Raw genomic sequence first — 25,614 nt, forward strand, 5'->3', positions numbered from 1 at the left:
ATGAGATTAATTTCCAATAGTCCAGAGGATTCATATGCAGACCACTAGTGCCTCGGTGCCACAAAAAACTTGGTCAGTGTGCCAAAAGGTTGCCTTTGTCTTAAGAGCTCCCCTGCCCCAAGCCAAATTACATTGCTGTGATTCAGGGTAAGTCAGCAATTTGAGCTGAGGTTCAAATCTCTTTCTCCTGCATCCAGTTTCATGGACCTCTCTTTTTAAATAAGGAAAACAAAGCAATTCAACTCTAGAAGAACCCAGTGTAGGTCAACAGCAGAAACTGGTAACGAGAGAGGGATTTAGATAGATCTTTGCTCAAAACCCCTCTTCATTGGCTCATGGTTTGGGGAGTTCATGGAACTGAAATGGACATCTAGTTATGGCATTTGCATCTTGGTGCAACTAATGTGCTGGTCATTTGCTGCAGTCTTAAGCAGGTTTACTCAGGTGCAAGTCCCACTGAATAGGAGGCAATGCTGATCTTCTACCCTATTTTCAAAGTATATTTTATCGCCTTGTTCCTGATATAGATATTCACTCACTCTTTCTTCCCTGTTGGGGTGGGAAGGGGCGGGCAGGTGCCATTTTGTGTTTTGCCTCAGGTGCCAAAATGTCTTGAGCTGGCCCTGGTAAGGGTGGTAGGCTTTGAGGCAAACAGAATATCCTGTTAATTCCCTCCCCTCTGTGATATTGAGCTGGGCGCTTGTAATGAACCTGTAAGGATGGAAGCCTATTGTGCTACTTAGTAATAGCTGACTGGGTTAACACTTTTCAGGTGATGCATCACATCAATGTGTTCAATCTGCTTGCTTGTTTGATTTTCCTTTTAGAGCATTTTGATGTAGTTATATATTTTTTGTATATGTTTAAAATCACAAAACGCTAATATAACAAAATGATAGGGCATTGCTGCAAAAGGAAGGGGTCGTTTTGCCATGTTTTTATTGGGCTGTTGTTTTTTTAAAAAAAGTGTCATGTGAGCTTTAGGCATTTTTCAACCTCAGGAAGTTTTTTAAAAACTAATTTTGAGATGATTTTAAGGTTTCATTTTATTTAACAAAACTTATATACCACTTCAGTGTAGAGAAAATACTTATGTGGTTTGCGAAGAATATAAAATATACAATGCAAATCAGTTTTTTAAAAAAGTTTACTATTAGGAATCAAAATAAACAAAAATGCTGTGTTACTAACTGCAGTATTATCCAAATCCTACACTTGCAGAAATGCAGAACACAGTGGATAAAATAAAGAGAAAATCAGCCATGATTAAGCTACATTGAAAGCAACGGGATTTGTATGTTACACAAAAACACAAGCACCAAGAGGGCATTGAGTGCACTTTAAAATGTCATGCATTTACAACCTTAGTCCTTAACTATCTTTTGCTGAATTTGCACCTTATGCTTAAGCAATGGCTTGTTCAAGTGAAGTATGGACCCTCATCTTTCAGTTTCCTTTGCCTCACCTTCAGTTTTCCTTTATCATTTATTCCCTGCCTTTTAGATCTTTTGGCCACTAATCGCTCAGTCCTGTTCCTTGGGCACCGAGGAATTTTAGACTTCCGCTCCTTGTACCTCGATGAATACCGTGACCGTCTGTTCGTTGGAGGAAAGGACACACTTTATTCTCTTCGGCTGGATCAAACCAACATGGATGCTAAGGAGGTAATGTTCTCGATATATAATGCAAATCTAATGTTTACTACAATCATGCATGTTGAATCAAAGTTTATAGGGCACTTTCTCCAAGCACTCAAAGTGGTTTATGTATGTATATCTTTACAATACAGTGGTACCTTGGTTAAAGAACAGCTTAGTTTATGAACAACTTGGATTAAGAATGCTGCAAACCCTGAAGCAGGTGTTTGTAAACTTTGCCTTGGAAGAAGAACATGTTCCGCTTCCTGTTGAGTGTGTTCCATTTGTAAATTGAGTCCCCCGCTGCTATGGGAAAGCACACCTTGGTTTAAGAACACTTTGGTTTAAGAACGGACCTCTGGAACGGATTAAGTTTGTAAACCAAGGTACTACTATACTGAAGGTAGCTGAGCATTCTTATCCCCATGGGATGAGAGCTGCCATACTTTATTTGAAGCTTCCTGAGGAAGTTCAGGGTGTAGTGGAAGGCCTCCAGCTCATGCACTGTACTACTTTACGTATGTTAGGTGCATGTTTGTTATACACGAGATAGGAGGGTCTTCTTAGTAGGGGATACTAGTACTCCAAGGACTTGAATGATGGGAAGCAAGCCTTGGGAAGTAAGTAAGTGAATTGATTCAAATAGGGATTATGCTATTTGAATAAGGTTGGAATAGTTTATGAAAGGTGGTATACAAATTTAATTCATCATCATCATCATCATTCACAGGCTTTAGTCAAGACAAGTGAGCAAAGCCCACACTTTGGGAGCAATTCAGCATAGCTGCTTGGCTGATGGAACAATCTGCCCTCTCCTCTTCCAGTGTGCTGCTCCGTGGGTTCTCCTGCCAATTGGAGGGGGGAGCAGGAGGCCCCCAGAAGTCCTTGCGTAGGCTTCTGCTGGTGTGACTGGTTAGTTGACTCCGCCCATTGATATTGGCTGGCTGTTGCTGGCACTACCTGTGATAGTTCAGTTGGTAGAGCATATGAAACTCTTAAACTTAGGGTCATGGGTTCAAGCCCCATGTTGGGTGAAAGACCCCTGCATTGCAGGGGGTTGGACCCTCATGGTCCCTCCCTTCCAACTCTACAATTCTATGATTTTACCTATGATTTGGCTGCACTATATACAATCCAGAAATGGGATAACTGACAGCAATCAAGTACTGACTAACTGATTTGGCTGTGTTTTCTTGTGGTCCCAGAACTCTGCCCACCTGCCTAAGCCTCTGTTTAGAATCTTTAGTTGTACATTTCCACCTTGGAGTCAGTTTAAACACCACAGAAGTCTCACATTGTATATCCCTGGCAGTTGCGCTGGTGGAGTAGATTCTGCATGCATATGCCGAGGTGCAGTTCATAGAATCATAGAGTTGGAAGAGACCACAAGGGCCATCGAGTCCAACCCCCTGCCAAGCAGGAAGCACCATCAGAGCACTCCTGACATATGGATGTCAAGCCTCTGCTTAAAGACCTCCAAAGTAGGAGACTCCACCACACTCCTTGGCAGCAAATTCCACTGTCGAACAGCTCTTACTGTCAGGAAGTTCTTCCTAATGTTTAGGTGGAATCTTCTTTCTTGTAGTTTGGATCCATTGCTCCGTGTCCGATTCTCTGGAGCAGCAGAAAACAACCTTTCAGTTAAATGGCTTTAAAATGTTCTTCCCATCAAGTGGAGCGCCTTTGTGGGTAAGCACTTTCCAGTGGCCTCCGTAAGGATACTTAAAGCATCCCTCAGAGGAGCCGTTTTTCCATAGAAGCTGAAACTCGAGATGAACAGAAGGCATTCAGTAAAGCCCAGGCCTTAAACAGACTTATTGCCCAGGGCAGAGAACTTCATTAAATAGAAGCCAGAAATGTGACACCAGCCAAAGGTTGGGGGTGGATGGGAGCCTGTGTAAGGAATGTTCCAGTCCAAAAGAGATCATATTGCAATTATATGTAATTGGAAGTGTGAGAAGTCTAGACATATGATCAGGTTATGAGCAATTAATATAAGTCTGCAGAAGGATCCGACTGTCATATATGGTAAATTAACTGCTGAGTCAAAAGCCAGCAAAACTGTGACAGGAAATGAGATACTTGAGAGGATGGATGTCTCTCGTACCTTTTCGTGTGTGCGAATTGCTATATGGGAATCACTCTATTCCTCCTTCCAATAATTCTGTGAAGCAGGTCACTTTAATACCATCATTTTACAGGTTGAGAACTAGGGCTGGAAGTGTTGCATGGTAAATTTAAGCAGGGAAAACAGGTAGAGAAAAATGGGACTTGATGTCACCAACTGGTGGCAGATAAAGTTTTCCATTTTTGTACAACTGAAAGGCGTGCAGCCACTTATTTTAAAAAATCAGTACTTTGTGGGGGTGGGTGGGGTTTGTCATTAATATCTCCCTCAAATAACAGTTTTCAGTGGCTACTAGCCGTGATGGCTCTGTACTGCCTCCATTGTCAATGGCAACATGCTGCTGGTGAACACAAGTTGGAAGAGTGTTGTTGTACTCCTGTCCGGCTTGTGGGGTTCCTAGGGGCATTTGGGTTGGTTGCTGTGAGAACATGAAGCAGAACTAGATGGGCCTTTGGGATGACCCCACAGGGACCTTTTAACGCTCTTATATTCAAAAGCAGGCCCCCAAAATCATTGGTACTACTATCACTAGTGCCAAAATATACAAAACATAGTTCCCCCCACCCCTTTTTTTGTCATTTGTCATTTTGTCTCTACTAACTACATGTTACATCCAGTACTTGTTCTAAGCTTAACTCGAGCAAGCTCCAAACAGTTGTTTTCTTTTTTGTACTGCCATCTTATCTTGGGTGGGTTGAGCTGAAGCACTGAAATGGCAGACCCCAGGATTTTGTAGCTGAGTGTTGCTGATGGTATGTGCAGATAGCATGCCTGCTCCCTCCCAGCTTTAATTTTGGAAAACAAAGATTGGCATTTGGCGTTCTAGAGCAGCTACAGGCTATGTTGCCCTAATGCTAATGATTTTCCTCCTTCTCAACTTTTTCCAGTAAGGTAGCGTCAAGGAAGTTGCTACTGGGAGGTGTATATAATTGATTCTCATTTCCTTCTCTTCCCAAGGTCAGGGAGGAACTGATTCACACACACACACTTAGTTCTTTAGGAAGTGTTGGCGTTTGACATTGGAAATCATGATACATGTTCATTCTACCATTTAATTTTAAAAAAAACCAGCTACTTTATTACTTCAACTCCCATTGAGCTAAATGGCTCTAGAGACTTTTTACATGGCCTGACTGATTTTTAGCTGACTAGTGCTAATCAACCTATGCTAATCAGCATAAGATCATGATGTTGATTAAGCCACACCACTGCTCCCTGCCACCCTCTTGCTATCTTCCCTCCCCCTCCTTAGCACAATCTTTTTCACTACATTATGTACCAAGACTGATAGGTTTGGCTGAAATGCCACATGAAAGAAGATGGTGTAATATGGCAGAACTTCGCATTGAGCCTATCTGTGAAGGCCCTTTTATGAACATTTGGTTTTCACAAAGCATTCTGTCTTCTTGGCACCACTCAGGGGTAACTAAACAATACTGTGCCTGTCATCTCTAACTATTGGCCATGGAGGATGGAGCTGATGTTATGACCCAACAACATCCAAAGGGCCCTGGCTACCCTTACATTACTGCCAAAGCAGGGCTATATGTACTGTAGCAAGAGCACTCCCCAATCTACTTAATGTATAGTCATGAATGAGGACCCGTCTCCCCAAATAAAACAGAATTGCATTACTTTTGAAATGCCAAGTGTATATGCAATATTAGAAAAAAATTACTGTAATGTAAATAGAAATACAATGCATTTCATTGTAATGGGGAAGACTGTATCTGCATGACTTCAGTCTGCTCAGTCTGCTGTCCATATGCTAACTGTTGATGGACAACTTCAAAGGTCCTGTTGCCCCTACTTACAGTTATTTGCCATGGAACTGGGCTTGGACCAGACAGTCCTTCAAATAGAGGACTTACTCAAATCAGAGGGCTGTCCTAAGGAGCAGAGTTTTGTTTGAGTGCCTAAATAGAGTTAACCTTTTATAAATATTTTTTAAAAGAATGCTGAGCATTGTAGTTTTAAAATATGGCAGCTGGAAGACAACACTTTGGTTCTTTTCTTAGATGTTTTGTAGACTTTTGTTTCACTAATCCTCCTGCTCTGTGATACTCCACCCACTCCAGTCTCTAGTTGGTAAAACATGTAGGGGCAGGCCCATGAAACGTTCCATGGGATAAGAGTGCATTTATTATAATAAATCACACAGTTTGGCTTCTTGATGCCATTTTGGAAAGAAGATTTTAAGTACCACTGTGTTCAGCTGACATCTTAGCCAGCTGCAAGTTTTAGCTTTTACTTAGAGCAAGAAGATCAAACTTTTGTTTGTGTGTCGCTGTGTCCTTGAGGGTGTGAGACCACACAAAAGGGAAATGGAAGGTCAAAGGAGACCCTTCTCCTCTACATCTTACAGAAAATGAATGTCTCTCCAGAATTCTCTGCCAGCACATTAGTCTGTAAAACAAACTTTATAAATCAGTCTGTGGCTTGCATAAACAGTTGCTAGGCTTATGGTTAAAGAGCCAAGTTGTAAGGCCCGGTTAGGGTTAACCAGATGTCCTTTATTTGAAAAGATCTCTCTAAATTCTCTCCTAATTCATGAAACTGCAACTCTTTGTAGGATAATGGATGCCTTTTGCTTGAGATAAAAATGACTCCAGAGGCTCCTTTATTTTTGAAATATTAATCTGGCATCTTATATTCTTTATTACCATATTAAATGGAGTGAAGCATCCATTACAGGCAAAAGAATAAGATTTAGCTTCCTTCTCTAAGGAAGCACTTTATTTTGTTTCTTTCTTTTATGTTTTCTTCTAGTTATTATCTTGGGTGATTTTAACATTTCGCCCCTTCTCTTGTTAGGACATTTTCTTTTGATGAGTATGAACCAATAAATATGGATTTCTTGTCTTCTCATGTTGCTCTTCTCTAAGCCCCCATTCTGTCTTGTTTTTGTCCTGATTCTGCAGCTTTTCATTTCCCCCCAACTTTTTATATCATTGCTTCAAACTCGTTACTCTGTTCTACAGTCTTGTAGGTCTTCCCTTCCTCCACCTTTCTTCATATACCATCTTTACTCCTATCCTTGTGCTTCTGAGCATACATGGCATGCCGTAAATAATATTGTGGAGATAATTTAATAATAATAATAATAATAATAATAATAATAATAATAATACCACCATGTGATCTTAAGGCACTTTCGAACAATGTTCATCCTGATTGGTTTGTAGGGAGATTAGGCAACAATGGCTGTTTAAGGAGCATTCATTCTGATTTGCTTGCTAGGGAAGTTAGTGGAGTCAAAGCAAGTGTTATCCCACATTTTCCAATGCATTACTCTGACGTTTCCCTTAGCACAAAAGTTCTGATATTTTGGGGGAGCAGATTTGTTGCACAATGCCTTCTTCCAACTGTGCAACTTACATTTGCCAGTATGTGATTGAATCTCACCTGAAAATAGCCACGGTCTGGAAGTGAACATTCATTTTAGGTTTTTGTTTGTTTGCTCTGTCTCCTGCAAAGGAAGCTTATTTTAACTGCTTGATACTGGGGGGAGTATTTGTTGAGTACAACAGAGGTGAAAATGAGCACTGCAGCTTCCTGCCTGTGGTAGTGACTTGTATTGGTTCCAAATATCTGTAATAATCAAAGATTCTTGAAAATGAATTGGTTATTCTTCTTATTATTATTTACATTTGTATCCCACTTTTTCCTTCTCCTCATTTTATCCTCACAACAATTCTGAGAGGTACGTTAGGCTGAGAGTAAGGGCTCATCCTGCTTGCCTCATCACGTTCGCCCAGGAAAAACTGATATTTACCACTGATTCAGAGCAAAAACCAATTGGGTTTTCTCCCAATTGATGATTGCTCTGATTTAGCACTAAAAGGAGAGTTTTCTGGGGGAAAGGAGTAGGCCAAACAGAAAACCACTTGGACTTGTGCCTAAAGAGTGTGGGATAAGCAGAAAACTGATTGGAGCCGAGCTTTCTGAGCATGGGACAAGAAGAAGTGTTGACGAGCCCTAAGTGACAGACCGAAAGAGCTTCATGGCCAAGGGGGATTTGAACTCTGGTCTCCCAGTTCCTAGTCTGACTATGCCACAATGGTTCTCAGAGGTTAACATTCCTTCAGGGAAAGTTTAAGTACAGGACAATTTTATTCCTGGCAAAAAGTACAAGCATAACAAGGAATTTAGTTGTTTGTCAAATAGCAAGAAGGAAGAAGACCCTGCAGCAAGGATTTTCTTCTCAGCCTGAGGAAACTTCACTCCCTAGTTCCATGTCGTCGGAATGTCTTGCACTTACGTTTTTGCCTTATGTTGCAGATCTACTGGCCGCCACTGCCTGGACAGAAAGAAGAATGCTTTCGGAAAGGAAAAGACCCAGTGGTAAGTCACCCTGTAAAGCATCCTGATTAATTTCCTATGAGTTTGGGCATTACTCTGATGACATGTTTGAAATGAACCTGCGACTTCTGGGAAAAGGCAGGCTGCGTCCCTTGCTGACATCATCTTAATCAGTCCTACTTCCATTTGGGGCAACTCCTCTATCCCTCTTCTAGCTTGTTCATGCTAGAAACAGGTTTGATGATAATCCGCTCTTCTCAAGGGATCCAGGGAATTGCAGTTCTGCTGAGTCAGTCTAGGGATAGCTGACTAAGATTTCTTAATACCCCATCAAATGTCAGTTCCCAAGATTCTTACTAAGTCACCTTGGCAATTATTATATAACACTAATAAAAGTTTGGAGAACAGAAGGCTAGAGGCATAATACATATTCATGACTGTAATAGAATGGGATGCTGGTGATTAGTATTCATAACCTTGAAATAAAAGTTAAGAATTAGGTTGTTTTAAGCTCACTAAGTATGTGACATTTTATGAAGGCTTTATCACATTTTAATTGTAAGAAAACTTGCCAGTTTTAATGAATAAAGATTGGGAACCTGTCCTTCAGGCATTGTGTTCTTGATGCATCCATACATAAGCATCACATCTTTACAGATTTTACTTGTTCGGGCTGTTAGAAAAGAAAGCTCATCACATGGGAAGGTGAGTAGCTTGAGGGACAGTTCAATATTTAGCTCCCGCCGGTTGGAGTTTGGAAGCATTCCCATTGATAAGTGCACATGAATATGTTTTGTTGGAATGAGTCATCCATGCAGCTTGTAAATTGCTTTCGAATATATGGGGTGGGGTGGGGGTGGGGTTATAGAAAGGTGAGTGACTACATGTATAAAGGAATAAACTTGCTTCAAGGCTCTTTGCTACGTTGTTTTGTGAACTGAAATCTTTTTTGTGTGTGAAAGTGCAATTCTAATTTGAGAATAACTGCCCAGGTATCTCTCTCTGCCCCCCAGCTCCATCTTGATACCATATATCTGAAAACTGGTCTCCACCTGCACTTCAGTATTCATCTATCAAGTCAAAACAGAAAAAATATTGTTTTTAATGATACTAGGAAATAAATATTTTATGGTCCAGTCTTCCCCACCTAAAGCCAAGTTCACATATCCGCTCACTGCTAGATGCATCAGTTAGCATACATTTTAGACACAATTGTTTTCGCAGGCATGGGAAAGTGGAAGACTTCTTAGGGAAAGGAGAATCTTAAACAAGCAGCAGGAAACATCCTGCAGTGTTGGGGTACCAGTTATAAGTGGGGTCACCTGAGATGCACCAAAGGGTATCACACACTGAACTATCCAAGGTGAAAGAGTGTGACAGTCTTTTTTTTTTTGAGAAATATCAAATTTTCAAGCAATAAACATGATCATATCAAGAAAAATACAAGTGCATTAGAAAATTCAGAGAACACAATATTTGTAAAGCATGTCTAGTGTAACCCCATATCACAGATTTTGTCACTGATGCATATTACAAAAGGATATCTCACTCAAACATAATATGACAAGTTTCCCATCTCCAAAGTTAACAAACTACAGGAAAGGCCGATTGGAATAACCGTTCTTATTAAAAGCAGAAGAAAGAAAACGTCAACCTGCTGATATCATCATTACCAGAATGATGGGTTAAACAGGCTGCCAAAATCCTCAGGGGCGGGGCGGGGGGGGGCAGGCGGGAAGGAAAGTTCATATAGATGTACCAGATGTATATGAACATGGGTAAAAATGACCAATGTGTTGTTGGGCTAAGTTTGCTTCCCCCTCAAGAGACATTACAAGGGAGATATGATTACATAAGGAAAGCTGTGCGGAATCAGACCAAATGTTCACCTGGTCCAGCATCTTACTTCCGCGTCGCTCTAGGTTGATTGTTCTGTCGGCACAAGCTTCCCAGCTTTCCAGATGGAGCAATCTCCCTTGTCTTCCCCCATGCCTTGTTCTGGGTGTTCTCCCACCCCACAACCCAGCTTCAGGGATTAAAAAGGGGTTCATGGGGGAAGGAGAGGGGGACAGAGACCCAGAATCCTTTGAGGGAAAGAATGCTTTGAATGTGCTTTAAAGGTGTAGTGTGTATGGTGACTACACTACCTAAAAGACCATAATTTCCTGCATGAAGATGCCCACATATTATAGTCATCAGGGGATGCCAGGACATCTCCTTCTGCCCTCATTGGATACATTCAGATGCCAGGTTAAACAACCCCACTTGAAGGTGTGTGTATGTGTGTTTTAAAAAACCATATATTGTGGTACTGTTCATTGTTCTTGCTTTTTTTGTTTTATTTTCTTACTGCTGGATTGTGTTTCTTTTGTTTTAAGATATTTTGACTGCAGTCCACCCCGAATACCTTATTTGAGTAAACATGGGATATAAATGTTTTATACATAAACAAATACATATGTGGTATATTTATATTACTTTTCTCATAGCTGCAATGTTTTCCATTCCCTTACATTGCGGGTGAGAAATCTTTTGGTTCTCCAGATGTCATTGGACTACAATTCCCATCAGCCCCAGCCAACACAGGTCCAGGTGAGGGATGCTGGGCATTGTAGTCCAGCAATATCTGGAGAGCCACAGGCTCCCCCACCCTTCCCTTGCATAGCTTACCCTCACCACTGCTCTATGAAGATTACTGGGAGGGAACTGAGGTTGAAAGACAGTGGATGGCCCACAACAACCCATTGAGCTCACAGTGCAGGATTTGACCCAGTCCTCTAAGTCTGACTAGGCAGCCACTTGTGTGGACAGAGCACGGGAAAAATGTTAATGGGAGCTTTTCCCGCAGGGCTCCTTGCACATTTTACTTTCTAGCTTTGCCTATTCTTTACATATCATATCACTTCACAGTCACGCAAGTAGTTACTTAGAAAACATGCTCTGAGACAATGGGGACCTTGAGAGGCCTAAGAGGGGATCTGAACCCCTTGCTGACAGTCCATCCCAAAGTAATTGTTCCCAAGAGTGGCCATCACTCACTTCGGTTTCCACATGTTTATTTTGCAATCTGTCACCAATGGCTGCAGCCTTTCGGGTAGCTAGCCTTTTAAAATTCCAGCTCCTTGCTATTTTAGTGGGTAACTTTTGCAGAAACAAAGCAGGGAATCCTCTGAAATGAAGCATTTAGCTACACTGAAGGGCACTACAGTATTCTGGCTCTTAATATGGGAACTTGACCCATGCCACACTGCAGGGAACAGAGGAATGGAAGTAGTCCTTAATTATAATGCCTTTTGGGAATACACTTACCGCCAGAGGTCCAATTATCTTACGGAAGTGAAATGCCTTTGCTGGCGCCGTCCCGCAAAGGCACCCAACTAGAAGGTAAGCCTCATTGCCGTCAGCCATTCTGCCTGATGGTTATACTGAATTTTCATAATTCATCCTCATCACTGCACTGTGAAGTTTACTAGGAGGGAACTGAGGCAGACAAACAGTGGCTTCCACAAAGCAATCCACCAAGTTTTGTAAACTGTAGATTTCTGTACTGTACCTTTCTTTGATTCTTCTATCGATAACACTTTGTGACTTTGTTGACAACACTGCCCGTTCCTTTTCTTTTCATTATTTATTGCCTCTGTGAGCTGGTACATGATACCCAGACATTATGCCCTCATTTATAACCACTGGTTGGCTCTTCTCCCTCAGTGCTCCATTGAACACTGAGAGGATCTGGAAACTAAACATTATGAGGAAGTTGAACATTTTTAGCCTGGAGAAGAGGAGAGTGAGAGGAGATATGATAGACATCTTCAAATATCTAAAGGGCTGAGCAAGCTTGGTTTCTTCTACTCTGGAGGGTAGGACCCAAACCAATGGATTCAAGTTACAAGAAAGCAGATTCTGACTAAACATCAGGAAGAACTTTCTGACACTAAGAGCTGTTCAGCAGTGGGACGGACTTCCTTACAAGGGGGTGGACTCTCTTTCATTGGAGGTTTTTAAGCAGAGGTTGGATGGTCGTCTGTCATGGATACTTTAGTTGCGATTCCTTTTTTTCAGGGATTTGGACTAAATGACCCTTGGGATCCCTTACAACTCTATGATTCTTTGATTCTAGGATTGTAGAATACAGTGGTACCTCGGGTTACAGAAATAGTGCTTCAGGTTAAGAACTTTGCTACAGGATGAGAACAGAAATCGTGCTCCGGCGGTGCGGCAGCAGCAGGAGGCCCCATTAGCTAAAGTGGTGCTTCAGGTTAAGAGCAGTTTCAGGTTAAGAACGGACCTCCAGAACGAATTAAGTACTTAACCTGAGGTACCACTGTAGCCAACCAACTGAGTGAATTCTATTTACCACAAGTGGCTGCATCATGAGCATAACATTTTGTATGTCTGTTGGCTGATAAGGAGAGGGACAAGAAGTATTCCTTGTTTTCAGGTGCTACTTTTAACTCTGGTTCCCTCTTGCCTGAGAAAAACCAGTTACTCCTGTAGTATGTTTGTGAGACTAGGCGTGTCAGAAGGCTTCTCTAAGCCCCGTAATTCAGCTAAATGGAAACAGAGATTAATCATGGTTGACAGAATTAAATAGACTCATTAGAACTCCTCATGCCACTAGAAAAACAGTAGTAGTAAATGCTAAAAGAAATGGAAGCAAGGACTTCAGAGCCAACTTTCTTATTATAAGGGGAGGAGAAATGGGTGTATGAAAGCAATTAGATTATCAGCAGTGAACTCTGGTTGTTTATCTGGACTAAGGACCTTGGTAATTTGATGCTAAACTCCTCTATTTTGGTTTAGCTTAACATGGCAAAAGGTATATTAGGACTCCATTGGAATATAGTGTTTCCAACCTTAAGCTTAAAAATTTGAACTCTTTTAAAATCACTTATTCTTTCATGTCACAAGTTATTAAAATTTACAACATGGGGGCTCTTATCCTGCCCAATTTCCAGTATTTTCTTGTTCCTATTTCCCTCCAATATGTTAGAAAAGATGGCAATCCAAGAAAGAAGTCAGGATGTGAGAGGTTAATTTGTGACTCTCATTTTTGTACAAAAGGTGCATTATCTGAATACTTTAATGTTGTTAAACCTGCCAGCTTTTTAATAAATCACAGTTTATGAAACATTGGGAAGGATCATCTTGACATCGCAAAATTTCACAATGTGAGGAAGAATGTATGAAAAACATGAACACCTTATGGAGGTTGTTTTGAGAAATAATAAATTTCTTTTGAACACATTCAGACCTCAACCTTTTTCCCTTGATTGTGATCAGTGGCGTAGCGTGGGTTGTCAGCACCCGGGGCAAGGCAAGTAATTTGCGCCCCCTAACCCGTGGATTTGCGCCCCCTAACCCTAACCCCAGATGTTGCGCCCGGTGCGGCTGGCCCCCCCTGCACCCCCCACGCTACGCCACTGATTGTGATTCTGACTTTTGTGAATGTGACACTTCCCTGCCATGAATTAGACTTCTGCTTCACTTGCTATTAATCCCTGTATAGTCTTAACTGGGTACCAACTTTGGCCTGGCTTTGAACCCATGTACTAAAAGCAGAGGGTTATGTAACCCATTATTTCGTTCCCTTGAGGTTTGTGATTTATTACCTAAAAAAAATAAAAATAAAAATTGGTACAGCTAAGATGGATAATCAGAGATAGGATATAGCATGTTCTATTTGATGGGGTGATGCGGAGTAAGAAGGCCAGGATTGGAGTGGGAGTGACTAAGCATCTGTTTTTCTACAGCAATAAATGTAGTTCCTTCTGTGTGTTGTGAGATGGATAGATCTTTAGAGGCCATCGGAATCTGGAGGTGCCTTCAGCAGTCTCCCTGACTTCTCTGTGCTTATCTGCCAATGCTAGCTGCTCCGGAAAAGGGAGCAATTAATCCAGGTCAGACTTGTGAATGGTCATTTGTCATCCTGCTGTGTAACTAACTAAACTTCCTTTTTAAATGACTACTTTGTCCAGATCAAGGTTGTATGTCTCCTTCATTTCCTGCCATTGTCCCTCCCACCACCACTATTACATTTTGCCCTATATCTCTGTCCGAATTTGAGAGCAGCTGGAATTAGGTTCCTTGCTGATGTTCCGTCTTGGGGACAGAACATAAGGAGAGCCTTGCTGGTTCTGGTCCAGCATTCTGTTTCCCAGAGGGTCCAGCCAGATGCCTATGGAGGCTCCTAAGGGCAACAGTCCTCTCCTGATATTGTTTCCCAATATCTGGTATTCAGAAGCATGGTGCTTCTGACTCTGGATATACTAGTATACATCCATCATGAGTAGCCAGCTATGGAACATTTCTGTTACGAAAAGTTTTGGGATATTTGCAGGAGGCTATGGGCCACACATGGATTGCTGCTTATGCCATGTGGCTGTCCTGATGGTTTTGAGGAAGCAAGTTTTGAGACAAGACTTATTTTTGCAAAAGCCATGTTGATTGTTTTCCAGCTAGATTTATCCTTCTGAATGCCTGATAATTGTATATTTAATTATGCTTTCTACCAATTTATCTAGAGCAGTTGTAGATATCTGACCTGTAATTTATCAGATCACCCTGGACACCCCGCTTTTTTAAAAACGATGTGTTACTTTGACCACTTTCCAGTCCTCAAGTACAGAGGCCAGTCTTTGGTACAAGTTATAGTACAGAGGCCAGTCTTTGGTACAAGTTATATATTTTTGTAGGTGATAAGCAATTTCATATTTGAGTTCTTTTGAGAACTCTCAGATGAATAACATCTCGATTCAGTGATTTGTTAGTTTGTGAGACAGGCCTAAAACATCATCTCTTGTCACTACTATTAGCCTCAGTTTTTCAGACTCCCTTTCTGAAAATGTCACTTTAGGTGTGGGTATCTGCCCCATGTTCTCTACAGTGAAGATGGATGCTAATAATTCAGTTTTACTGCAATCTCCTTATCCTTCTTTAGCACACTCTTTGACTTTTTTATGTTGTTGCCAAACAGCTTCCCTAACCACTTTCCTGTTTGTAATATATTTGATTATTTTTATTGTTGGTGTTAATGTTTTAGTAACACGCACCTCCAATACCTCTCTCTCTATCTCTGCATTCCTTATGGCATTTCTTTTGCCGATGTTTGTGTTCCTTTTTGTTCTCATTTGCGTAAGACGTCCATTACCTAACCATGCTTCCTTGTTGCCTCAAAGAGCAAAGTGGAGGTGGATTTCCTGGGTGAGAGGCAGTCTGGAAGACTTGGTGGAGTGATGAAGGGCAGTGAGAGCCGTTACATTTCTGTGTTAAGTGTGAAACGCCATATAATGTTAGTTTATAATTTAAGAGACATTCCCTTATTTTAGAAAATTGGCTAACCCTTTCATACTAAGTTGTGGACAATGGCCCACATTCCCATGGAGTTGTTGGAGCAGAGGAATGACCAAGACTGTTGTACAAACTGATGACTGAATTTGCAGGTTAAGTTACAGTTTATGCCAGTCTTCATTCTGTGTTTTATCCTCATTGACACAAAATTATTACATACCAAACTTTAAAATCACATACAGACACAGAGACATGGCCAAATAGCTATCTAGCAAAGCGAGTGTAAACTGGCAATGCTTGGTTGGGGTTCTGTTCTGCATCTTGGTTTCTGATCAATGGTCTGGAGGCAGCTAGTGGCCTCCTGGAACGAACCCAGCACCTTGGCTCACGATCTAAGCTCCCATATTTCATGGAATTGGAAGGAGTCTCAATGTTTGTGCATGCCAACAACCTGCACTGAAGTGGTATTTGTCATTCCCAAACTGTTTGTTCTAGGGCCCATTAATTAATACAGAATCTGCTTTCCTTTAAACTGCCTCTTAGTGTTATTGTCTTTGTAGGCAGAGGGCAATTATTCCCTGTCCTTTTTGAGGAACTCTTTTGCATCGTGTTGCCCTTTGGAGGACATCTGACTCTCAGCAATTTTATTATAACTCTTGGGATTTTAATTGTAATTTTATGATTTAATCCATAAATCATGTATATAGCATTCTTAAACGTAAATAGCTATTAAAGTGACTTACAGTGACTTTGATACAGATCAACAGCAAAGGAGTTCAGAATCAAACTGGGGGAGAAGCCTTGTGGATTTAATAATAATAATAATAATAATAATAATAATAATAAATTTTATTTATATCCCGCCCTCCCCAGCCGAAGCCGGGCTCAGGGCGGCTAACAACAATAAAACAGTACAAAAGTACAGCACAAACAACACTCTAAAATCATTCATTATATTCATTTCTTTTAAAGATCGATTCATCGACAATTTCGTGGTTTGAAGTAGGGGTAAAGAGGTTCTGCGTGGTTGTTGTTTTTTAAAAAAGTTGAAGTATTGTCAAGCCTACTTCTTGGAATTTCTAAATAAAGATGCTGTTTCTAACCCTATTGTGACAGTTTCTTCCTGTTTTCTGCTAACCTAACAACACTGTTACGTAGCTCATACAGGAAATCAGGGCACAAGGCAATATGAAGACCTCACTTCCTGGCCTGAGTTGACCATACAATGGGATGGAGGCAAGAGGGGTCACACGTGTAGTCTGATGAGGGAAAGGGCTTGCATTAGCTAGAGTGGAGTGGCAGGGAGTGTGGGATACGTGCCAAACGTATTTTTAAATTAAAAAAGCAGGAATTTACTGCCCATTTCCACAATAACAAGGAAGGCCTGATGCCTAGCTAGACATAATACAATGGGGATTGGTCACGTGAGCTTGGAGAGAGGAATGGACCGTGTGACTGTAAAGGTATTTGGCATTGTTCTGTGCACTTGCATGTGGAACCAAATTTTTTGCATCATTGTGGTCCTTAGGGGATTGGAAAACGCTATAGGGTTTACATCTGCATGTATCCCTTCCTGCTATTTGGATCCTAGTCGTAGGGTGGGGGAAGAGCTGGCGTATCCCAGGGCTCAGCATTGTTGCTGACTTTGACCCAGAGGACAATGCTGGCAAGTCCAATATGACACCTGCTTTCATTCTGAATTGTTTTGGCTATACTGCCTCCTTTTCTGCCATATACAGATAGGTAGCCGTGTTGGTCTGCCATAGTCAAAATAAAAAAATTCCTTCCAGTAGCACCTTAAAGACCAACTAAGTTAGTTCTTGGTATGAGCTTTCGTGTATCTGAAGAAGTGTGCATGCACACGAAAGCTCATACCAAGAACTAACTTAGTTGGTCTTTAAGGTGCTACTGGAAGGAATTTTTTAATTTTTTCTGCCATAGTCACTTTTATTTAATTAGTTAATTAATTAAACTTTTTTTAAAATTCCACTCCAGCCAAAAAAGCACCCAGAACAGCTTACAAATCACAAAAACACACAGTTGAAGTCTGCTGGATCAGGCCAATAGCCCATCTAGTCTAGTTTTCACAGTGTCTGACTAGATGCTTGTGGGAAAGCAGCAAGCAGGAAGAGAGTCCTACTCTCAGACTTACCATCTAAAAAAGACATGGGGGAAAAGGGAGAAAGCAACAAATAAGCTCAGGTTAAAGCTCAGGTTGCTCTAAGAACCAACTGGCCTCTCAACTGCGTTGATGGAGAGACCTTGTATCTCTTCTCTTCCCTCTCCTGCTGATTAAGCTCTGATCTCAATGTCCATCCTGTCATCACACCCACCCACCTTTAACCAACTTTGATCATTGCTAAAAGTCGATTTCTGTGATGCACGTGAAGCATCATGAATCCCAATCGTTGTTTCTTTTCCAGACAGAATGTGCCAACTACATCAGAGTGCTTTACCCTTTGAACCGGACACACTTATTGGCCTGTGGAACAGGGGCTTTCCACCCAATCTGCGCTCTTATCTGCGTGGGACACCGAGGAGAGGTAAGGAAGGATGTCCTTTTCCCCCCTCTGCGATAATGTTAGCCCTGTGACACTATAAATATATGATGTGGGAAGATCCGGCATGTAGAGGAATGCAAAGGCATGTGGTTCCCATCACCAAAGACTTAAGAGCAGGGCAGGTAGCAGGTAGATCAGGATCTGCTGGTAGATGAGCAGAAGCAACTCTCAATAGTTTAACAACAGTAAGTAAAAGTTTTAAGTGAAATATCTGCCGTAGCCAGTCTTGAGCTATTTGCTTATCTCTTAACCTTTGACTATATCTTTGTTCCAGTGTGCTGGCCACTATAAGAGTTCTGTGTTAGAACCCCTGGTATACTGTAACTCAGATGTAGATTTGTGTCTGTAATACAGCGTATGTTTTATGAAGTGCTACAGGTAATTGACTCTGTCACTGAGCCCATATCTTATGGGATGTCTTAACTCTTCCGTAGGTAGACTGTTGCAGAAGAATATAAGAAGAGCTCTGTGGAATCAGGATCTAGCTCACCATTTGGTTCCCCAAGTGTCAAACTAGGTGTTTATGGGAAAATACATGCTGGACTAGGTAGATCAGGAGTTGAGGGATGGGGGAAGTTTTTACAGCCAAGATCTTTACTTAGCCACCCACCCTGCGGGACATTTTTGACACTCACCTAATGTCATTATGACGTCAGGTGACACCCTCAGAGGGACTCGCTGATTAGCGCTGAAAGTGACCCTATGATCAGCTGATTGCCTCTGGCAGGACAACTTCAAAGGGCTCACTACAGGCCCCAGTTTATGTAATTGTATTCAATTTGGATTCAAACCATGCCTGAAAATGACCATTATTTTCTTTGCAGAGGAAAAAAATACTTGAATCCAAACTGTGCTTGGAAATGGACTTTAAAGCAGCTTGCAGTGAGCCCCTTTGAAGATGCACTGTCAATGAAAGCATACCTTCAAACGGGTTTTCTGACAGCCCTTTGACCACAGGAACCCACACACAACCTGCCCCAAATGCACTAGGGAGTTCCCCAATGGAAACTGCTTAGTGCAATCCTACCCATAACATAGAGAGCAATGGATTTGTTGGGAGGGGGATGAGGACAGGGCCATGGGATAATCCTCTCTTTCTCCCTCAGTGCACGAGGTTTGAATGACTGAAGTGTGCTCTAGGCTCAGGAACTTTCTAGCTTTGCATTTCCTCAACAATCTTTCCCAACCATACATTTATATTGCCCTATTAAACAGAAAGGCTGATTTAAGTGCTTGTATTTCTTTAAACAGGGGGGAAAAAACCCTTGTTACCCAATAAACTGGACTGTAATATCAGATGCACTTAAGTCTTCTTGTTGTTATGGGTTAATGTGGCTGGACTTGTGGAATTTGTCCAACCATGTAAGCATCCAGGAAAGAAATGGATTTTGGGTCTATTAATCTGTCAGGCTGATTGATGCTCTACTGTGTATCCGACCCCAGCTCATACGACCTCTCCTTTCTGGTTGTTTTTTTAAAAGAGAAATCCACGCCCCCTTTATTTTTTGGACGCTCACTCCAAGCACATTCTGTTAGCTATTTGAAGGGAAGAAGGAACAAGAAGGATGGCTGTGTAAAAAGAAAGAGAGAGAGAGGGCGAGCCTAAAATGGGGAACAGAGCCAAGAACCAGGGAAGAGGCAGGTGAAATTGAGATCTCAACGACTGTGCTCAGAAGAGAAGCAGCATGTTCTTAATAATTTGCATTAAACCACCTGTCTCTTGGGGTGGGCAGACAGACATGAACACCAGCTATTTCTCTCCCTGTGCAACAATGCTTGGCTGCCTCATGTGAGAACTACAAGTATGGCTGGCTGATGTCACAACTGGAAGAGTCCAGAACATCAATTTTGGACTGCGGTTTTATTTGTCTGGTGTTGGGAGCAACTAACCATATTGCTAAACTTCCTACTCCAAGCAAGGAAGGCCATTGTGCCTGAGACATGGGTCTCATTTATTAGCTCAATCCCTGTGTTTCTTTTCTGGGCTGATTCCTGAAGTTGTACAGTCTTTATGGATTTAGACAGTGCTTGCTTCCTGGTGGGATTTTGCAGGTTTTGGTGTCTTCGGGTGTCTTCCCGTGTAAGAGTCGGGGTGTCTGTGCGACGTTTCGACGAGGTCTCACTCGTCATCTTCAGGCTGGTGCTTTCGGCTTCTTGTTACTGGAACAGAGCAGAATCTGGTGTTTGAGTTCCTATAAATACTGTTGAGGGGTGTGGTGTATAGCCTCCAACGTTCTGGGCAGAGAGGAAGTTCCTAGATTAGTGTGCCTTTTCTTCTTTTGTTCCTTAATTACTTGAGGGATATCTTGAGTGATTTCATGAGTGATATTCTGAATACCACTGGGTGGGTCATCAAGTGTAGATTAGTTGCTAAAGCTTTCGTGTCTTGACCTCTTGAGCTTGTGAAGAGTTTTTCTGAGAAGATGGCTGTGCTGCATTTAGTTGTGCTCTGGCTTGGCTTCGTGTATAGGGGCGAGCTGTGGTTTTGTGCTTTGTGCCAGCCAGATCTGTGTAGGGATTGCAGGGGGGTGCAGCATCCGGAGGTGCCACTATAGTTTGGCTACTGGATGGAGTCTGTAATATGTCTGTGGAGAGGGTCTGGGTTTGGGTCTGGTGTGGTTGATTGGTGACGGCGCACAGACACCCCGACTCTTACACGGGAAGACACCCGAAGACACCAAAACCTGCATTCCTGTACCCGTGAAAATCTACGAAAGCATATATATATACACACACACACACACACACACACACACATAATTTTACACACACACACACACACACATTAATTATAAAATATGTGGGTGGCATTTCCCTCCCTCCAAGCTTTTGACTTCCCTCTGAGCCGTTGCTCATAAATCAAGTTGGCCTTAGCAGGAAGATCATTCAGCTTCACCCTGTAACCCCTCTCGCTTGGGAGGATTTGACTCGCAGAAGCTTTTATTGAGTGCATGAGAGAAAGGACCCTTTCAGCACAGCTGTTCATCGTGAGCAAAAGGGATGATCGGACTGTCCCTCTGACATCTCACCCCATAACCATATCCGGCAGTGCCTCCCCCCCCCCCTTGCTAAACGCTCGTGCTGATTTAGCCACGGTATTGAGAGGCGTACCAAAATACAATTGGGGTCCTGTGCTGCTGCTGCTGCTGCAGCATGTCAGAAATTTAACAAGGCCTTATACTGGCCTGCAAACTGCACTGGGGAACAACCCTGTGCTTGGGTGTGGGTGGACAGTTGCATGATGAAGACATTTAATTAGGCAGCTTGAAGAGGCTGCTTTGTCTGGCCAAGTGGATAACTGGCAGGAAGGCAGGAAAGCACAAGCTGTTCCAGGCATTGCAAAGCAGGAGGGTGAATAATACAGATTCCCAGCATCCTTAGGCCCACTGTCTCATATAAGCCACTTTTTAATTTTTTTATTCTTATGATGGTCTGTGGTGCTGGATCAAAAGTGTCATAACTGCTTACCATCTGAAAGTCGATACAGAGCAAAGGCCTTTCACCAAAAACTTGTAGACAACCCAGCAGGTTGGTTTGGGAAGGAAGGAACTTTTTGTTCATCTGGGATCCGGGGTAAGAATGTTCTAGACTAGAGCCTTTACTCTCTTCCTACCCTTCTGCTCCCATCAGGGGTTACATAACTGTAGTCTAGATTGTAAAATCATTTCCTGGCATACTGGAGAAATGAGGAGATGGTCTTCTGAGCTCTTCTGAAAGTCTTACTGACTCAAAAGGTTCCTCTTGTTCTGGCAGTTTTCTCTGTTGCTGTCTCTCCAAGTCCCAGCTGTTAACATCATGGGCTTGCCTCTCAGTTTCCTGAAACTATGACTGATCAAACTTATCAGAAGAAGACAGGAAAGATGAATAGTGCTCAGGCCTCTGTTAATAATTGTCTGAGTAACCAAATCTGAAATAAGTACAATTCCTTATTGTAAAAACATACCAGAGCCAAAATGATTTCAATAATAAACAAATTAAAGGGCTATCAGTATTGAGAAATATACAGATTTAACATGTTCACACTGAGAGCATAACGACATGTGGTGTTGATTGTCTTGCTTGCAGTCATGTTGCCATGATCTAATTATTTACTTAGCGGTGCACCCCTGGTTTATTAATTGAACCTGGGGTGTATGGGAAAGGAAAAAATAACCGCTTCACCCTTCAATGTCAAAGAAAATGGCCCAATGGGGGCTTTTGACCAGTGTGTGTGTTGTTGTTGCTGCTGCTGCTGCTGCTGTTGAGATTGCAGTGGGGAGGGAAGAATTAAACTTCTCCTTTCTGAACATGGGGACTCTAATTTAAAAAAAACAAAACAGGGTCAATGTAATTGCAAGTGACCAGCTGGAGTCATGTGAAGTTAAGGCCCTAATTTTCGCTGAATAATGTCAGCATCCATTTTTCTTATTGTTAGATAGAAAACGTCATCCTGGTCACTCTATGCTAGCATCCCATGCTCGTCCTAAGATGTTTTCTGATGCATCTGTCCAGGCTCTCTTCATTCCTTCCACATGAGCCCTCCCTCATCACCTCTGAATTTCAGACTACCCACTCAGTGAGCTGTGGTTCTTTTAAGCTGTCTTGATGCCTTATTTGTCATTTGTGCTCTTCTCTCCCCAGCATGTGTTCAGCTTGGATCCTTCCAGTGTAGAAAGTGGCCGGGGCAGATGTCCTCATGAGCCCAACAGGGCATTTGCAAGTGCTTTCATTGGTAGGTGCTAAACTAGATCAGTGTGAGTTTTGTACCCTAGCAGCAGGGTTGAATGTCCTTATTTTTATGTTTATATATTGCCTTTCTGCCAAGGCATTCAAGGCAGTTTACAGTTTAAAACACTAAACAAAGTTACAAAATATTAAAAAGCAGATTTCCCTGCAGTGTTTGGTGCTTTCCCCGGAAGCTAGTAGTGCGAGCTCCTTGCCTGGTCTTTGCCTCTTCTGTTCTTTCCCTCAGAGAACATGGGTCTAAGTCGGCCCAGGGAAGTTGGTGGAGGGGTGGCCCAACCATTCTCTCAGGCTCTTTCGTGGCCACCTCAAGAGCTGAGGACATGGTCTCTATTTTGGGATGGGGAAGCCTCTTTGATCATGTGATTTTACTGCTTGTCAGCTTCTGACAGAAAAAAAGGCTACAAGCAAGCTACTGTACCTTCATAAACCCACACTGCAGCCAGCTGCTCTCTGAAGTGAAAACTGGAGGTAGCTCAGTTTGTCCAAACCAGTTTTAAAAGTGGCCAATAAATTGCACCTACAACCTAAAGTTAATATGAAATTCAGTAGTGAATTCTTTTAGAGGAAAGCCTTTATAGGACCCCCTCCCCAAAGATAGGTTTGGGGGGTTGAATGTTCATTGGAGGCATCCATACTTCTCCTCAGTTCAGTGTATGGTTTGTAAATTATTATTATTTCAGTCTCTTACCTGCTTTCACCATAAAGTGCCAGGGTGGGATACAGCAGTTGATATGTGGTCCCTTTCATAGGTGAGACTATGCCCCCCCACCCCATAAAAAGTGTGCCTGCTTCTCAACTATGTTTCATGTGATGAACTTGCAGTATACCCCCAAATGTTGGTGTTACATACCAACATTTCAACTAGGAAATTTGGCATGTGAAAGGAGGGTAATCTGTCAGTGACCGTACTTGCATGCTTGTGTAAGGCATTTTCTGAACTCTTTCAAGATCTCTGTGCTGATGTGTATATAATTCAAAGCTGTGGTCTATTAAACTATGGTTTATTAAACCATAGTTTGGTGTTATGTTTGTACTTTCACTAATGGCTTCACTATTGTTTGTTTATTGCCAGCGAACAATGATCTGAAGTCTGTTGTTTAACTATGGCTTGGCGTTATGTGTGAACTCAGCATCCTTCCATACCATACCATAGTTTGTTTGGACACCTCAGATGCTCACTGAGAAAAAGGACACAAGGCACAAGTAGCTGGAAAACTGACCAAATTTTGAATAAACAAGCCATGGTTCTTTTGTCTGTCTGGGGAACAGCTCGTGGTTAACTCATGACTTTTTCAACCATGGCTTAGTGTTATAATGTGTGAATCAGGCCAAAATCTCCTCTTTTTGGTGTAGTTGTATAAAACAGGTTTATGTGACTTTTCAGCCAAGCAATTCCTGTGCTGTGAAGATTGGTATAAGGGACTGGCCAAGATTATGACTTTTGAAAGAACCAGTGCTCAAATCAACACTCACCATTAATTCATTAGGAGATTTTAGGCAAGGCTAGCCTCTCTCTGCCTCCCATCTACAAATACTGATGTCCTTTATATGATGGTTATAATATAGGATGATGATAACCATCATGTATTGGGAAGCTTTTTGAATATTCTAGTGTGCTTTATAATGCTACGTATTGTTTTTCTTGTTAGTGCATAACTGTTATGCAAGGATTGATTGTTTCTGTGGGGCTTCTTTCCCAGGTGGAGACTTGTATACAGGACTAACAGCAGATTTCTTGGGCAGGGACTCTGTGATCTTCCGAACTATGGGACACCGCTCCCCTCTGCGCACTGAGATGGACCAGCGGCTGCTTAATGGTAGGAGAACAGGATGAGAGGTGGAGTGGAGGCCAAAGGCTACAATAAATTTGTACTTAAAAAATAAGGACGGGGAGTTGTCTGTATAACTAAGCCTCTTTGGAATATATGCCCATTAATAAGAGAACACCTTGTGTGTTGCTTCTTTTGGTAACTACTTGTTAATAAAGTGAACTTATTAGTATTTAATTAGGAATGTTTTATATGGTTTTATGTAAACTGCTCACAGGTTTTTCCTATTGAGTTGTACACAGTATAAATCTCGTTAAGTACAACTAAACACACTATGCCAAGAGGAAGCCTGAAAAGGTTTAAAAATAAAATAAAATAAAGGTCTGTGCCATGCTTCAAGCGGTTTCTGGCGATTTCTTTCTAACGTGCCCGTACAATATTTTTCTTACAGCCCCCAAGTTTGTTGCTGCTTATCTGATCCCAGACAATGATGACCGAGAAAATGACAAAGTCTACTTTTTCTTCACTGAGAAAGCAGCAGAGTCGGACAGCAAAGGCCGAGCCATCTTCAGCCGTGTGGGGAGGGTGTGTGTGGTGAGTTCATGGGGTCTATTTTGTCTGTAGAGTGTGAGGAACATTGCACGAGGAACTGAATGTATGGAGACCAACAACTTGGTGCATTACTGACTCCAAAGCTATATTATTGGACATATGTGCTTACATATGTGTGTGTGTGCCTGCATGTGAGTTCCTCCCACCATTGTCACTTGAAATGTACTGCATTTCACAGGACAAGGCTAGTCTACTGTGCACCCTAGGTGGACTAGCCTGGAGCAGCCCTCATAGTGTACAATCAAAATAAAGGGTGACCATACACTGGGAACACCAGAGAAGCTCCCTGATTCTTTTGCAACAACATAAGGCTGCATTTGACTTTGGCTCAACTCTCCGGTTCAGAATCTCAGGTTTTCTATGTCCCAGTGGCTTGATTGTGGCTGAATTCCGTTACCCATCCCTTGTGGTCCTTCGATTTCAGAACCAGCACACTCCCTGGAAATAACAGCCTATTACGGTACTAGCCATAGGCTGCTAATGCAAAGCCAGTGGAAGGGGTTGCATAAGCCTTGGATGGGCTTAAATACAGAGAGAGAGAGACAGATCTTCTTGGACAAATTTAGGTACCTAAAATGAGGGCTTTCAGG

The 25,614-nt window shown here is 42.0% G+C and overlaps 1 protein-coding gene across 2 annotated transcripts in view; it reads left to right on the forward strand.

Moving 5' to 3' along the window:
* The window catches only part of SEMA3G (semaphorin 3G), an 82,348-nt gene that overhangs the window by 36,700 nt on the left and 20,034 nt on the right, over window positions 1-25,614 (forward strand). Inside the window, exons 2-7 of one of the 2 annotated variants that reach the window (XM_082214509.1) lie at window positions 1,504-1,664; window positions 8,047-8,109; window positions 17,781-17,900; window positions 22,539-22,629; window positions 24,344-24,460; window positions 24,864-25,006. In XM_082214509.1, the coding sequence (XP_082070635.1) occupies window positions 1,504-1,664; window positions 8,047-8,109; window positions 17,781-17,900; window positions 22,539-22,629; window positions 24,344-24,460; window positions 24,864-25,006 (695 nt within the window). Of the gene's footprint in view, window positions 1-1,503; window positions 1,665-8,046; window positions 8,110-17,780; window positions 17,901-22,538; window positions 22,630-24,343; window positions 24,461-24,863; window positions 25,007-25,614 lie in introns of those variants that run through there. The other variant, XM_082214510.1, reaches the window with a different exon arrangement.

Source organism: Podarcis vaucheri (assembly GCF_965113315.1).
Source record: "Podarcis vaucheri genome assembly, chromosome: 2".
Classification (NCBI taxonomy): domain Eukaryota; kingdom Metazoa; phylum Chordata; class Lepidosauria; order Squamata; family Lacertidae; genus Podarcis; species Podarcis vaucheri.